Here is a 17,015-nt window from a genome sequence, read left to right on the forward strand (position 1 = left end):
TGCTGCAGTGACTTTATTTTCTTGGTCGTTTCTGTCAGATCTGTTGGCTTGACTCCAGGCAGCTGCCCAAGCTACACCTCTGGGTGGACTGTTACTAATTCGGCGAGGTTGGCTGGGGCCAGACCCCTGATGGCCTTGAACACAAACATCAGGACCTTGAACTCCAGCCTAAACCGCACCAGTAGCCAGGCCCACCTTAATGTACCCATATGCCCCGGTGCTTAAACAGAATTGTAGGCCTCCACCCCCTCAGCGCAAACCCCAAACTTAACCCTAAATCCCACAAAAACCCTGCTACTCCTGCATGTATCCCTCTGGGCCAGGTAGGGCATGCCTACTCCAGGTACACACATAGGAGCGTGAAGTGATTGACATGAAAATCAACGAATCACCTTTTCGTTTTTTCCCTTAATTCTGATAGGCCCTTGTCTATTGACTGTCCAGCCCCTGCTAGCTCATTGGTTTAGGCGGCTCTGCCAGGAGCCAGTGGAGAAAGGAGGACGGGGTTGATGTGTGAGCATTGGGAGTGTTGGAGAGGAGACGTGGTGCTATGTTTTGTACCAGTTAAGACACAAACAGCATGGCGTTCTGGCCACAAAGACCAGCAGCCTCAAATGTTGGGAGGTGTGGCAGACATGGCTGCAGTAGGTGGGGGTCTGGGGTCTGGTGTTGAGATGCTGCACCAATCAGGAGTGGGAAGCAGCAGTCAACCAGCCCAGAGCGGGAAACCACTCTTCCAATCCTCGGCCAGGGCTAGGGCTAATCACACTGCCAGGGTTTCCATGGAGGAAAAGGGCAATTTAGCACCACACAAACAAAACACAAGGGATGGAGACAAGGACCACTAAAAAAGCATGTCCGTTTGTATAGATGCATATTAGCCATTTGCTCTCTACAGAGGGCTTAAGTAGCATCACTGTCAGGGTTATAGTACTGCATCTGCTACTGCTACAGTGGTGTTTAAAGGGGCTTAATATGCTTGAAAATACTTCGTGTTTATGTCCCAATTTGCTCTCTCTCTCCAGTGTTAGCGCATGCGCAGCTCGACCCAACATTGTCCAAGCATGTATTTCAGAAGTGAGGAATTGTATATGCGCAAGTATTACGATAACGTATTTTGACACCCTATTTTTGATGATCTGGGAATCACTGCAGGTAAAAATAGAACTAGGCCGCAATAAAAATAAACTTGCAAATCCAGTGCCCATGAAACACAATGTCAGCAGTGTTTTTTAGCATGTGTGATCCCTGTCTGTCCTAATTACGTACTACCATCGAGGAGCTGTATAGTTCACCAGAGGAGCCTGTCTGTGATGAGGAGGTTGTGAGACAGAGGAGGACACTTTAGGCCAGTGCCGCTCAGGGCCCTGCGTTCCACACTGGCAGGGTGACACTGCACACTGTGACGCTCCCTTCACCGCCGGCAGCAGCCGACACAGCAGCCAAGTGGGGCAGGGACGATTTGTGTGAAAAAGCACGGGCAAAAAACAGTGCTCTCAAAAATGACAAGAAAAAAATGCAATTAGTGCAGCCCAGTTCTCCCCGGGGCAGGATAGCTCACAGTGGATTTGGCGTGAGGTTGGCCACAGACAAGAGCACAAAAGGGACAAAGGCAGCACATGTGTCTTCACTTTGTTGAACTAAACCAACCAGGGTAAAGCAGGAATTGCTGGATTGGCATTTCTCAGAGATTCATACCTCCAAAAGTAGTTGTGTTTCTCAGCTGGAAGTTAGTGTTAATCTTTGGATGATTTTAAAACAATTAGGTGCTGAATAGCAAGTGAAAGCTGTTAAATAGCATATAGCAATTTGTGGGAAGGCCTTTATGTTGCACCTATGTACCATTTGAAATGAGGTGTATTACAGTTAAGGGCCCAAGATCTAATGTGTAAATAAAAATATGCTGAGTGACTTTGCACTTGTTCTGCACATGAGTAAAAGCTTAATGACTCCCTATGAATCTATGAAGTCTAAATGGAGGAGGCTGTATCGGTGCAAACGGATTAAAAGAAAAAGGTTTAAATAAACCTTAAGTATTTTTGCTTTTATTTTTTTTTGCCGTTTGCCCAGCATACACCCCGCTCCGCCGTGGGGGCAGAGTCGCGTCGGTTCCCCCGTCCCAACCTCCGACGCGCACCTGACTTCTCAGGCTCTATTCTGCACCGTTGCATTTCTTTGATGACAAAGCTTTTTTTCTACCTCTCTGGAAAGAGCAACTAAAGTGGAGGTGTCACCACAATGTGAGAAAAATGCATTTTTAAACATACAATTTCCCACAGTAGAAACGATGAATCAGTGAATATACACTCCTTGTTCTAAATATTACGTACTTTGTTTCCAGGTGAGAGCAAACTGACCCAAAACATGAAATTAACTCCTCTTAATTTTGAACCTATGCTGTGCGTTCATGTGATGTTTCTTGTTTCCTCGACCTACTTATACGATATATCATCAGGTAGGGCTTTGATTTTCCCTTTAAAGCAGTACTAAGTAACTCTTGCCCCTAGAGGCCATAAGCGCAACTACAGGTGTCGTAGCAAGTTACGATTTTTTAACTTATTAATTGTCTTGGAGAGTAAATACTAAGTTGACAGGAAAGGCGAAGGGAGCGAGGAATATTGTACATCCAATTATACAATAGAAATATATTTTTTCACTCAAACAGGCTGCAAATACTGTTTAAAGTGACGTTAGCCCGCAATTAGCTTTGCCCTTTAGCATGTTAGCTTCTTCTTCATGATTCCATTAGTGTGTATTGCTTGCTCCGGTCCGGTGGCAGTCAAGTTGCAAACATGGTTTTCTGGCCAGAGACACCAGGGGGAGATGAAAGACCCTCCAATCATCCCATAAACACTTGTATTACCCCCCAGAGGGACTGCGGAAAGGATTTATTAAGGTAAACAAGTTGCTTAGTACTGCTCAATCAAATCGTCACATTGTTCAAATGTTCACATTTCACCTAGTCACTTGAATGCCTCAGGGCGTTCATTGATGCCACTGCTAGCTTAAACAGGCAAAACAAAAAGTATTCTTGTCGACATTTCGCTTTTGCCAAATTTTTGGTATATAAATACGCAAATATCACTTGAAATCACCGCAATCAAATTCTTCAAAGTTCTTTATGCTACAAAGGCAAATGCTGTCTTATGAGAAGCACAAAATGACATAACATACAATTAATGAAAGTATATTATTAATGCAAGATTACTCTTGTTTTGCGCTTTTCAAGCCTGTGTTACAAAGTTTCTCAATTCCACAGTCATTATTCATTCACTCCTTACTTAGTGGTGGTAAGCTACTTGTGTAGTAGCCACAGCTGCCCATTAGGATAGACAGAAACAAGGCTGCTAATCAACGCCATCGGCGCCTCCGACCACAATCAATAACTCACACTCATTCTGGCCTATTGTACATGTTTTAGTGGTAAAGCGAAGTACCCGGAGGAAACTGACGCAGGCATGAGAACATGTAAACTACACGCAGAAAGGAACTGTATATCCTTCTGTAAACCACTAACCACTGTATCACTACACACACAGCAAACCTATGGTCAGCCCTCACAAAACAATGAATGAATGAATAAAATCTATCTGTCATTTACGAAAAAATCTGTAAAAATGAGTGAAATACTGAGATTGCTCAGAATGCTGACATCCTGGGGTAATTTCAGTTTTACAGACATTCTGGGGTAATTTCAGTTTTACAAACGTTCTGGGGTAATTTCGGTTTTACCGATTTCTAATCCTGTGTGAAAAGGGCTTTTTACCGATCTAAAAGTCGATATTGCACATCACTACACTGTTTACGAAGCTTGTTCTCAAATGCCATTACTATGGCAACTAAATGTTTTAGTGCAGCTTTGTCAATTAATGACATCAATTTTGGCCCATTAGGCTGATGTAAGGTGAAAATGAAGACTGCCGCCAGTTTAACTACAGTACCGATCAAGGTTTTATTTATTTAAACTTTCCTGACCGTGTCCTTGGCTGAGATATAGCACTGTCGACACTCATCATCAAATAAAGCCTTGTGTAACTATGTCTGAGGTCCCATCAATAATATTAATAGATAAAAAATGGACACTTACAAATGCAATGGCATTAATTTAAGTGCTCTGTAGAGGTCATAATGTATTATTCATTAACATTTATATTTATTTTTTTAGATTACAATTACATTCCTGATGTAATGCGTTAAATCAGGTTTTTAGCCTACAGTCTTTGCTGCTGTCACTTTACATTCTAAGCAGGGACTGGCCATTGGGAGCACCGGTGTTTTCCCAGTGGCTGATGTACTGTTGGGCAGGTCTGACCAGATGAGTGAACAGTGAACATATGGTATTAGGATCATTATTTTGATTCTCATAAATAATGAGCAATGGGCCTCTCGAATAAAACATTACTTATGCCCCTCACATTACATAACAATAATAATTATTATTATTATTATCATTATATTTTCTGGACACTCAAAGACGCTATACATACTTGGTGGTGGTAAGCTACAATTGTAGCCACAGCTGCCCTGGGGTAGACTGACTACAAGTCTGCACCATCGGCCCCTCCGACCCCTCTTGACTCAAAAAATCCTGGGCCGATTTTTTTATGCCAGTCCAGACCTGATTCTAAGTTGTATATTTCAACACATTCTTTCAAAAGAGTAAATTATTAATGCTGTGGAGCCCCGGTTTGATCTACGATTGAAAGACGGCTGTGTCAAGGCTATAAACTATGTATTCTGTTCTGGCCACAAAATGTCAATAAAAATCTAAATTCTAAGAAGCTGCTTGACTTGACCCAGATACCCTTCTAAAGTCTGACCATTACTGAGATCCACGCATGAGGCAGTCTGTATTTTATTAAATTGGCCTCTGGAGATTCTGCACCACCACCTCGGCCTTTTAAGCCTTTCCTCATCTGGACTTTATCTTCAGGATCCACCATTGACAGCTTCTCTCTGCCCAACAAGTGCTTTAATCACAGACACTATCAAACTGCCTCCTAATGAGCTGTTACTATAGAAACAGCCAGCAGCATGCTGGGAACATGAGTCGAAGATTTAGCTCACTAAGAAAGTCGTTTAACCTTTGTAGGAGCCATTTTGACCTCATAATTTGCGCCGCCTACCACCATGTGGCGCTATAGATTTGTGTTTGTCTTATAAAAAGGGCCTTGAAGTAGCCTCAGGTGCTGCAGGGTGTGAAGGAACACTACTTTTGACTGTGAAATGGCACATATTGGAAAATAAAGGATATTAAGCATTTGTGGAATTTCGTGATGTGGGTTCACGACCACTATAGCTTTGGATCAGAGATTGTGACATCGCACCCACTGGATGACACTTCTGGGCCTGACGCATCTTCAACAATCAGAAGATAAAAACAAATTGAAAATATCTTGCCCAAAAGTGCCACGACCCACTGGCTTTGGAGTACATTTACTGTAACTAAACAAGGAAGCTCCTCACTAAAGTATATTAAATGAAAAAATATGATTATTTTATGAAATTATTATATAAAATTCCAAAACAAAAGGACTCATTGGTAATTATGAATAAAAGTCAAGACAAATTATAGGTAGCAAATGTGATTCTAAAATGACAGATCTATGGCAAAGTAATATCAAATAACTGAAGTCTGCTTACAAGGGATGGTTGTTTAAATATTTGTTTTGGAGATACCTAAAACAAGCATGTGTGACAGGGTAGCCCTTTGCGCTCCTGCACGTAGTGCCTGACGAGGTGAGAGGGCGCACTATAAAAAGGAGGGTTCGTTACGCAGCCCGACCTCTCACCTCTGACGTCACCCGCTGCGTGGCCGAACACAGGAAGCGAGGGCTTCCACTGTTTAGGCCGGCTACCTTGGGCCAAACATGCGCTTCAGTGGCCGAATTTGTGCGCGGAAAGCCAGCAATTCAATAGCGCTTTTGGTGAGTTAAGTGACAACATCCTTTACTTTTATTTGTATGTTAGTTTAAAACCTGGTTGTTTTTAGCGCGGGGTCCAGTGCGCGTCCTGCTCTCCGGGTGCTGTCACCATGGGGGAGGGTCGTAGCCCTGTGTCGCGCAGGTGTGCGTAATGTGAGCGCTTCGCTTTTATCCCACGGTATGTTGTTGCAGACGCTTCACAAACCTTATGTAGCTTCGAATTTATGTTGAACTAAAACTTAACCTTGTCAAACAGGGTCCTTCCTTCCTTCTGAGAAAATGCAAGTCTGTTCGTCGCTATGTTGATCCCTCATCGCAACCCTGCACAGCCCAAATTCAGAGACCTCTTTGATAGCAGTGGTCTGTTAGGGCAGAGGGCTTCGGACTCACACCGCCCCTCGTCAGTCCCCTCATCCATTGCTGGACCGTCACTCCAGGTAAAAGGTGTGATGGACAAGTGGGGCTGCTGAATCTGGGCCGCCAGCCGTTCCGCAAGGACTTGACTAGCAATGGGTTTTCTCTGCTGTTTTTGTTTTCTTTAATTTCAATCTGCAAGTTTTGTATTTGCACCGCTCATGTAACCTGCTCTCAACTCAAATGAACTAAAAATATATTTAAATCCAAAGTAATAAAAACAATATATTTTTTATAAACCTGTCTCTGTCCTACCTAGTCCAACGAACCTGTGTGACCTTAGCGTGGGGTAAAGTCAATACTGGGTTCTCTGACCCACAATTCAGAGTGGCGTTGTGATCACTGTAAAGCAATGCAGTAAACAAGTGGGCTACTGCCTCGGTCTGCTACAAATTGGCGTTGTCTGGCTGGACGGACTTAAATTGGACAGAGACATTGGTTTGTTTTATTCTAATCAGAACATTTAAGAGGTTCATGTGGACTTGTAAACATTGGCCTGTGTCAAATTTTTATAGAGGTTTACCTAAAAGTGTGGTTTAGCCTCTGTATGTTAAGCTTTTTGTGTATTGCATGATTTTCATTGTGTGGATTGCTTTTGTAGTGCTTTCGTTGCCATTTTGTTTTGTAAACAAAGGCTTATGTACGCAGTCTGCTATTGTACATTATGGTACCTCTCAAGTTGGCACTGAACTAGTTTTGGTCTGTCATAGTTGCCTCTGTTAACAGCCTGATGAAGAATACTGCACATGCTATTTAACCTAAATTATTTTTGTTCTTTTGTAACTCAGAAGGGGAGGTTGGAAGGACCCGTCGGGAACCTTGGGTGCGTTCTGCTATTGCGACGTGGGTGGACGTCAGGGGTGAGCCAGCTGAGATTGGGAGGTGAGGCTGTCATTGGTATGGCAGTCTGTGTGTATGTAAGGGCCTCCGGGTGGGGTGCATTTATGGGTGGCATGATCCCCTCAGTGTTCGTACTTTTATATGCAGTGCAGGGTGGCCATAAGCGGCCGGGGTCCAGTTGCTGGCAATATGGTGGGGTTGAGCCATAGTCGGTTAATACCCTTGGGAGTGGAGAGCTTTACGCGCCCTTCCGCCCGTGTAGTGTGCTGTCGGCGGTATGAGTTTCTGGGGTATTGCCGGGTTACTGCAGCGGCCATTGAATCCGTGGTGACTAGCTCTGTCAGTTTAACCTTAATAGGGAGTGGAAGGCTTCAGCGCGCCCTTCCGCCCGTGTATTGTACTCCATTTCGGTAGCTTATGTCGGTGCGGTGGTTGGGCACCGGGATAGTCCCAGTCACGGACATTTATTTTAAATTAAGGGGGTGGAGAGCTTTCACAGCGCCCTTCCGTTTGTGGTGTTTGTGTATAGGCGGGCCTTGAGCTGAATTGGTCGCCGGGTCGTCAGTTAATCGTCGGGACGACGATTCAAATGGGAGGGGTAGATGTGACAGGGTAGCCCTTTGCGCTCCTGCACGTAGTGCCTGACGAGGTGAGAGGGCGCACTATAAAAAGGAGGGTTCGTTACGCAGCCCGACCTCTCACCTCTGACGTCACCCGCTGCGTGGCCGAACACAGGAAGCGAGGGCTTCCACTGTTTAGGCCGGCTACCTTGGGCCAAACATGCGCTTCAGTGGCCGAATTTGTGCGCGGAAAGCCAGCAATTCAATAGCGCTTTTGGTGAGTTAAGTGACAACATCCTTTACTTTTATTTGTATGTTAGTTTAAAACCTGGTTGTTTTTAGCGCGGGGTCCAGTGCGCGTCCTGCTCTCCGGGTGCTGTCACCATGGGGGAGGGTCGTAGCCCTGTGTCGCGCAGGTGTGCGTAATGTGAGCGCTTCGCTTTTATCCCACGGTATGTTGTTGCAGACGCTTCACAAACCTTGTGTAGCTTCGAATTTATGTTGAACTAAAACTTAACCTTGTCAAACAGGGTCCTTCCTTCCTTCTGAGAAAATGCAAGTCTGTTCGTCGCTATGTTGATCCCTCATCGCAACCCTGCACAGCCCAAATTCAGAGACCTCTTTGATAGCAGTGGTCTGTTAGGGCAGAGGGCTTCGGACTCACACCGCCCCTCGTCAGTCCCCTCATCCATTGCTGGACCGTCACTCCAGGTAAAAGGTGTGATGGACACGTGGGGCTGCTGAATCTGGGCCGCCAGCCGTTCCGCAAGGACTTGACTAGCAATGGGTTTTCTCTGCTGTTTTTGTTTTCTTTAATTTCAATCTGCAAGTTTTGTATTTGCACCGCTCATGTAACCTGCTCTCAACTCAAATGAACTAAAAATATATTTAAATCCAAAGTAATAAAAACAATATATTTTTTATAAACCTGTCTCTGTCCTACCTAGTCCAACGAACCTGTGTGACCTTAGCGTGGGGTAAAGTCAATACTGGGTTCTCTGACCCACAATTCAGAGTGGCGTTGTGATCACTGTAAAGCAATGCAGTAAACAAGTGGGCTACTGCCTCGGTCTGCTACACATGCATCTGCCTTGTTTATTTAATGATTAACTCAGGACAGATCAAACACACTGGTTTACGTTAAATCAGTCAATTTTTTAACGTTGGTCACATGTCTTGATGGGATAAAACTCCCTTCTCATCCATTTGTGAGGACTATTTCAGACAGAACTCATACAGGCTTCATCAGATAAAGATGGAGAACGCTGGTGTCTTCCTCCTGCTGTTGCTGATGCCTTCCCTCCACTCGGCTGAGGAGACAACTACAGCCTGTCCGTCAGATGCCAGCACAGAGCTCAGAGAATTAAGAATTGCACTGGCTGAGCAGAAGGTGAAGCTTGAGCAGCTACAGGCAGAGAATTGTTTTTTGTCACCCCTTTATTCCTGAGTTAATAATTCATGATTTATATTGTTGTCCATATTTTTGATTTCCATAATCTTCTGTAGAATAATTTCTCATAAATCTTCTTTTGACCTGAAGTGCAAGCAGATAACATTCTCTGTGTGTTAAATGAGTTCAAGCAGGTGAGCTTCTGACTTTGAAGGCCAGCTCTACAATCACTGAGAACAAAGTAGAGGCTCTGACCCAAGCCAGAACAGGTAATGTTAAAAACACAGAAAAAAAGAATGTAATGCAGAACATGTGCAATTATAAATACTTTGATTCTACTTTGATAAAAACGGTGGCCTATTCCTTTAAAAAGAAGAATGTAATGCAGAACATGTACAATTATTAATGCTGGCTGTTCCAGTGAGTCAAGTGGCCTTCTCAGCTGCATTGGTGGAATCTGGAGAGCAGACGTTGGGACCTCATGATGCTGAGACTACTATTGTCTACAAACATGTTGCCTCGAATATTGGAAATGCCTACAATCCACAGACAGGTAAATGAGCGCAAACTATACTCAAAGTCATGTTTTCTTGTGAAGTCATGCTTATGTGATGCTGTCCAAAATGTTCTGCAGGGTTTTTCACTGCCCCGGTCAGAGGAGTGTACCACTTTGAGATTTATACACTGACTCACGGAGGTAGTACGGCTGAATCGTACCTGAAGAAGAATGGGGTGGGCATTTTCATGGCACATGAAACTCAATCTACTGGGAATGGCGCCGCGGGAAACGCAGTCACACTGCTCCTGGAGCAGGGAGATGTGGTGCAAGTCACTTTGCCTGCTAAATGTCAGCTCTATGACAACACGCATCACCACAACACGTTCAGTGGTCATCTGCTGTTCACAATGTGAGACTGTGTTTATATCGCAAATAAAACATGATTTTTGTTACTGTGTTACTGTTTCATTGAAAAATAAATCTATTGTCAACATGGTCAGTGACACCAGCAGCACTATGGTGAATTTGGTATACTTCACTCTTCTTCATACTGGAGCTGTGGGATCAGACACAAAGTAGGAGTAGACCATTAAAAGTGGCTGCAATAGAGATTAAAAACAGTTGGAAAAAAAACAAAAAAACAATGAGCATAAAAGCTTGTGATAGGAATTGATTCAATTCCACTACACCGTTGCACCGTTTGTAAACACACAGATGAGGGCTATTTTGGGGAGATGGTACACAAGATAATTAACATTAAAAAAAAATATTAAAAGACTATTCACCTTATTCTGCCCCACCCACTTTTGCCTCTTTTTTGCTTTGTCTCGGCACTTCCGTTGCACAGACAATTCTGGTAAACGAGGGAAAATGTTTAAATCTGATGTTTAGTAGATTGATTTGTGTAAAATGTCAAATGTTCACGTGCACCAACATGTCAACACTGCACTGTTTCTCTGCACAGCCAAAAATCGAGGAGAAAAGGGGCGGGCACAATTGATGGTGGCGCCTACGCGTACTTCCGGAATAACACAGATTTTGCTTTGGAGTGAAAACAGTGCCGACAGCTGTTGCAATGCCAACTGCTCCAGCTCTACTCCAACCAGGAAGTAACATCTCAAATGAAGCATGTTTTGGAAAGTAAAGCTATAACGCAGAGCCCCCGATAAATGGAAGGCTCACATCATTTGGGCCTTAATCTGGGTCTGATTAATCTCCAACTGTCAGCAGACTGTGTTCTACAATTATTATATTGAAAATATAATATAAATGTATCTTGCCCAGATAGTGCTAGAGCTAATAAATGAACACATGTGATTATTGTATTTCCGCCAAAACAGTGCCTTTTGCATCCCAAGGAAATAAACAGCCACTACTACTATTACATACCATTATTTTGACATTTTTTTGTTATATTGGTAACACTTTATAATAATGTTAGATGAGTTCATGCATGATTTTCATGAACTTATGCATGAATTCATGCATGATTTCATGCATAAAGTTATACTTTGTTTTCTTGTCCATAATTTGCAAGTAGATTTCCGCCCATATGAGTCATGATGTTCATGCATCATCCTCATGATCATGATTGGTTGATCATTTTATTGTCATTTCATTGCTATTTTAGTGAATTTGTGGTATTCTTATGTGATCCTCATGATCATGATGAATCATTAAGATTTTCATGTACATTCATTACAGTAATTATATGTTTAATTCAGGGATGAAGTCATCCATGAACCAATGATCATGTTTGTTCCTGAGAAGTCATGATTTACTGCATGGGGTAGGCACTTACAAGCTTATTGCTTCAGCCATTTTGAGAATCCACTGTGTGAATTTTGGAAGATAAAATGAATGTAAAATTGCTCAAAGTAAAAAGATACATACATTCTTCATACATGAATGTATCATGAAATCATGCGTTAATTCATGCATAAGTTCATGAAATCCTACATGAACTCATGTACCATTATTATAAAGTGTTACCGTGATGTTTAATAATTTTGAAACAATCTCAACAATATTTTTTTTTTTAAATGGCACGTCATATCTGTTACCAATATTTAATGTGTAAATCCAAGCATGTTTCTAGTCTAACTTATTTAATCAGTATCTACAAGGAATGTGGTTTCAGTGGGTACAGCATGTGCTTCTGTGTTAGCATTAACCTGCAAATGGCAAATTGGTCAAAGTTTGTCATTCCTGCTACCAGAGAAATAGGAAACATCCATTAAAAAAAAGAGGCTGAAATGGCCCCCATACATTTTTTGTACACCTAAACATTTGCCAATTTAAAAGATATATATTAAAAAATCATTTAAAAAAAACAGTTTTAAGGCTGAAAAGGCAGATTTGGCGGAATGACCCGTATACACAATTCCAAAGCAAACGGATTCAACGGTAATTACGAGTAAAAGTCTAGACAAATTCTGGGTAACTAATGCGATTCTAAACTGACAGCATCACACAAACACTGTTGTCTGGTGCTAAGCCAAAGTAATGTCAAACTGAATGCATCTAAACAGACGAAGTTTTGGCCTTGACTATGTAATGAGTAACTCAGATTTAACACACCCGTGAATATTTAACTTTTGTAACTTAAAATGTGTGCTGGATGGGATAAAACTGCAACTATCCCTTCTCATCCATTTGTGAGGACTATTTCAGCCAGAACTCATACAGGCTTTGTCAGATAAAGATGGAGAACGCTGGTGTCTTCCTCCTGCTGTTGCTGATGCCTTCCCTCCACTCGGCTGAGGAGACCCCTATAGCCTGTCCGCCAGATACCAGCACAGTGCTCAGAGAATTAAGTGTTGCACTGGCTGAACAGAAGGTGAAGCTTGGGCAGCTACAGGCAGAGAACCAAGGTAAACCTCTATATACTGAATATTTTTGTGAATTGTTTTTTGTCACCCCTTTATTCCTGAATTAATAATTCACTATTTATATTGTTGTCCATATTTTTGATTTCCATAATCTTCTGTAGAATAATTTCTCATAAATCTCCTTTTGACCTGAAGTGCAAGCAGATAACATTCTCTGTGTGTTAAATGAGTTCAAGCAGGTGAGCTTCTGACTTTGAAGGCCAGCTCTACAATCACTGAGAACAAAGTAGAGGCTCTGACCCAAGCCAGAACAGGTAATGTTAAAAACACAGAAAAGAAGAATGTAATGCAGAACATGTGCAATTATAAATACTTTGATTCTCTGTTCCAGTGAGTCAAGTGGCCTTCTCAGCTGCATTGGTGGAATCTGGAGAGCAGACATTGGGACCTCATGATGCTGAGACTACTATTGTCTACAAACATGTTGCCTCGAATATTGGAAATGCCTACAATCCACAGACAGGTAAATGTCATAAATGTCAAAAGTCATGTTTTCCTGTGAAGTCATGCTTATGTGATGCTGTCCAAAATGTTCTGCAGGGTTTTTCATTGCCCCGGTCAGAGGGGTGTACCACTTTGAGATTTATACACTGACTCACGGAGGTAGTACGGCTGAATCGTACCTGAAGAAGAATGGGGTGGGCATTTTCATGGCACATGAAAGTCAGTCTTCTGGGCACGGCACTGCGGGAAACGCAGTCACACTGCTCCTGGAGCAGAGAGATGTGGTGCAAGTCACTTTGCCTGCTAAATGTCAGCTCTATGACAACACGCATCACCACAACACGTTCAGTGGTCATCTGCTGTTCACAATGTGAGACTGTGTTTATATCGCAAATAAAACATGATTTTTCTTACTGTGTTACTGTTTCATTGAAAAATAAATCTATTGTCAACATGGTCAGTGACACCAGCAGCACTATGGTGAATTTGGTATACTTCACTCTTCTTCATACTGGAGCTGTGGGATCAGACACAAAGTAGGAGTAGACCATTAAAAGTGGCTGCAATAGAGATTAAAAACAGTTGGAAAAAAAACAAAAAAACAATGAGCATAAAAGCTTGTGATAGGAATTGATTCAATTCCACTACACCGTTGCACCGTTTGTAAACACACAGATGAGGGCTATTTTGGGGAGATGGTACACAAGATAATTAACATTAAAAAAAAATATTAAAAGACTATTCACCTTATTCTGCCCCACCCACTTTTGCCTCTTTTTTGCTTTGTCTCGGCACTTCCGTTGCACAGACAATTCTGGTAAACGAGGGAAAATGTTTAAATCTGATGTTTAGTAGATTGATTTGTGTAAAATGTCAAATGTTCACGTGCACCAACATGTCAACACTGCACTGTTTCTCTGCACAGCCAAAAATCGGCTTTGTTTTCGTGTGGTAACTGATTTTATCTTGATTTCTCCAGTACTATGTAATCTGATAGGAGAAAAGGGGCGGGCACAATTGATGGTGGCGCCTACGCGTACTTCCGGAATAACAAAGATTTTGCTTTGGAGTGAAAACAGTGCCGACAGCTGTTGCAATGCCAACTGCTCCAGCTCTACTCCAACCAGGAAGTAACATCTCAAATGAAGCATGTTTTGGAAAGTAAAGCTATAACGCAGAGCCCCCGATAAATGGAAGGCTCACATCATTTGGGCCTTAATCTGGGTCTGATTAATCTCCAACTGTCAGCAGACTGTGTTCTACAATTATTATATTGAAAATATAATATAAATGTATCTTGCCCAGATAGTGCTAGAGCTAATAAATGAACACATGTGATTATTGTATTTCCGCCAAAACAGTGCCTTTTGCATCCCAAGGAAATAAACAGCCACTACTACTATTACATACCATTATTTTGACATTTTTTTGTTATATTGGTAACACTTTATAATAATGTTAGATGAGTTCATGCATGATTTTCATGAACTTATGCATGAATTCATGCATGATTTCATGCATAAAGTTATACTTTGTTTTCTTGTCCATAATTTGCAAGTAGATTTCCGCCCATATGAGTCATGATGTTCATGCATCATCCTCATGATCATGATTGGTTGATCATTTTATTGTCATTTCATTGCTATTTTAGTGAATTTGTGGTATTCTTATGTGATCCTCATGATGAATCATTAAGATTTTCATGTACATTCATTACAGTAATTATATGTTTAATTCAGGGATGAAGTCATCCATGAACCAATGATCATGTTTGTTCCTGAGAAGTCATGATTTACTGCATGGGGTAGGCACTTACAAGCTTATTGCTTCAGCCATTTTGAGAATCCACTGTGTGAATTTTGGAAGATAAAATGAATGTAAAATTGCTCAAAGTAAAAAGATACATACATTCTTCATACATGAATGTATCATGAAATCATGCGTTAATTCATGCATAAGTTCATGAAATCCTACATGAACTCATGTACCATTATTATAAAGTGTTACCGTGATGTTTAATAATTTAGAAACAATCTCAACAATATTTTTTTTTTTAAATGGCACGTCATATCTGTTACCAATATTTAATGTGTAAATCCAGGCATGTTTCTAGTCTAACTTATTTAATCAGTATCTACAAGGAATGTGGTTTCAGTGGGTACAGCATGTGCTTCTGTGTTAGCATTAACCTGCAAATGGCAAATTGGTCAAAGTTTGTCATTCCTGCTACCAGAGAAATAGGAAACATCCATTAAAAAAAAGAGGCTGAAATGGCCCCCATACATTTTTTGTACACCTAAACATTTGCCAATTTAAAAGATATATATTAAAAAATCATTTAAAAAAAACAGTTTTAAGGCTGAAAAGGCAGATTTGGCGGAATGACCCGTATACACAATTCCAAAGCAAACGGATTCAACGGTAATTACGAGTAAAAGTCTAGACAAATTCTGGGTAACTAATGCGATTCTAAACTGACAGCATCACACAAACACTGTTGTCTGGTGCTAAGCCAAAGTAATGTCAAACTGAATGCATCTAAACAGACGAAGTTTTGGCCTTGACTATGTAATGAGTAACTCAGATTTAACACACCCGTGAATATTTAACTTTTGTAACTTAAAATGTGTGCTGGATGGGATAAAACTGCAACTATCCCTTCTCATCCATTTGTGAGGACTATTTCAGACAGAACTCATACAGGCTTTGTCAGATAAAGATGGAGAACGCTGGTGTCTTCCTCCTGCTGTTGCTGATGCCTTCCCTCCACTCGGCTGAGGAGACCCCTATAGCCTGTCCGTCAGATGCCAGCACAGTGCTCAGAGAATTAAGTGTTGCACTGGCTGAACAGAAGGTGAAGCTTGGGCAGCTACAGGCAGAGAACCAAGGTAAACCTCTATATACTGAATATTTTTGTGAATAGGTTCATTTCTCATGTATTTTTGACCCGTAGCGCAGGCAGCCAGACTGAGAGAAGTTGAAAAACAGATGCAAGACGATCTAAAGGGTTGGTTTCTCTAGGAACATATATATTTTAGCTTGACTGAAATGCAGCTAACATTTTCTGTGTTAAATTAGTTCAAGCAGCTGAGTTTCTGACTTTGAAGGCCAGCTCCACAGTCACTGAGAGCAAAGTAGAGGCTCTGACCCAAGACAAAACAGGTAACATTATGTCAATATAATCTTTCATTGAGATATGGAAGTACAATAGTGAAATAATATTTGGAAAAACATATTTTTTCAGAGCAATATTTTTCATGTTTGTAAAAAGGAAACATGTTTAGGATTTACTATAAAGTTTTGATCATAAATGTGTTTGTATTAAGGGAACAGGCCACCATTTTCAAATACTGAGACACTGCCCTCAGTCACGTAAACAGAGCACAGACAGCATTAGCATGTAGCCTCTCCTCCTCTCCTCTATGGCCCCAAACGGGAGTGAAGTTAGAAGCGACCAAGCTCTTCCACATATTCCCTATTTAAATAAAATCGACATGTTTAATTGTGTGTGACTATACTTGGATCTTGTAAAGGCTCGTGTAACCGTATTTAAATAGCTACATATCAACTCGTCTAAGCTAAGGTAAGAACATTTCTCAGTATTTAAAAACGGTGGCCTATTCCTTTAAAAAGAAGCATGTAATGCAGAACATGTACAATTATTAATGCTGGCTGTTCCAGTGAGTCAAGTGGCCTTCTCAGCTGCATTGCTGGAATCTGGTAGTCGGACATTTGGACCTCATGATGCTGAGACTACTATTGTCTACAAACATGTTGCCTCGAATATTGGAAATGCCTACAATCCACAGACAGGTAAATGAGCACAAGCTATACTCAAAGTCACGTTTCCCTGTAAAGTCATGTTTATGTGATGCTGTCCAAAATTTTCTGCAGGGTTTTTCATTGCCCCGGTCAGAGGAGTGTACCACTTTGAGATTTATGCACTGTCTAACGCAAATAGTGCAGCAGATGCATACCTGAAGAAGAATGGTGTGGGCATTTTCATGGCACATGAAAGTCAGTCTTCTGGGCACGGCACTGCGGGAAACGCAG

The 17,015-nt window shown here is 41.6% G+C and overlaps 1 protein-coding gene and 1 long non-coding RNA gene across 2 annotated transcripts; both read left to right on the top strand.

Moving 5' to 3' along the window:
• Positions 1-12,331: 12,331 nt before the first annotated feature.
• LOC306964385 (complement C1q-like protein 2) lies at positions 12,332-13,336 on the top strand (the record flags this gene model as incomplete). Its single annotated transcript, XM_079558376.1, has 4 exons — positions 12,332-12,500; positions 12,689-12,772; positions 12,850-12,981; positions 13,059-13,336. 4 exons carry the CDS (start codon positions 12,332-12,334, stop codon positions 13,334-13,336), a joined length of 663 nt encoding a protein of 220 aa, XP_079414502.1.
• A 2,392-nt stretch (positions 13,337-15,728) lies between these two features.
• LOC306963925 lies at positions 15,729-16,759 on the top strand. Its single transcript, XR_013792936.1, has 4 exons — positions 15,729-15,850; positions 15,916-15,969; positions 16,041-16,124; positions 16,644-16,759. It is a non-coding gene; the product is annotated as an uncharacterized lncRNA (long non-coding RNA).
• Positions 16,760-17,015: the final 256 nt, after the last annotated feature.

Source organism: Gobius niger (assembly GCF_951799975.1).
Source record: "Gobius niger genome assembly, chromosome: 6".
Taxonomy (NCBI): Eukaryota; Metazoa; Chordata; class Actinopteri; order Gobiiformes; family Gobiidae; genus Gobius; species Gobius niger.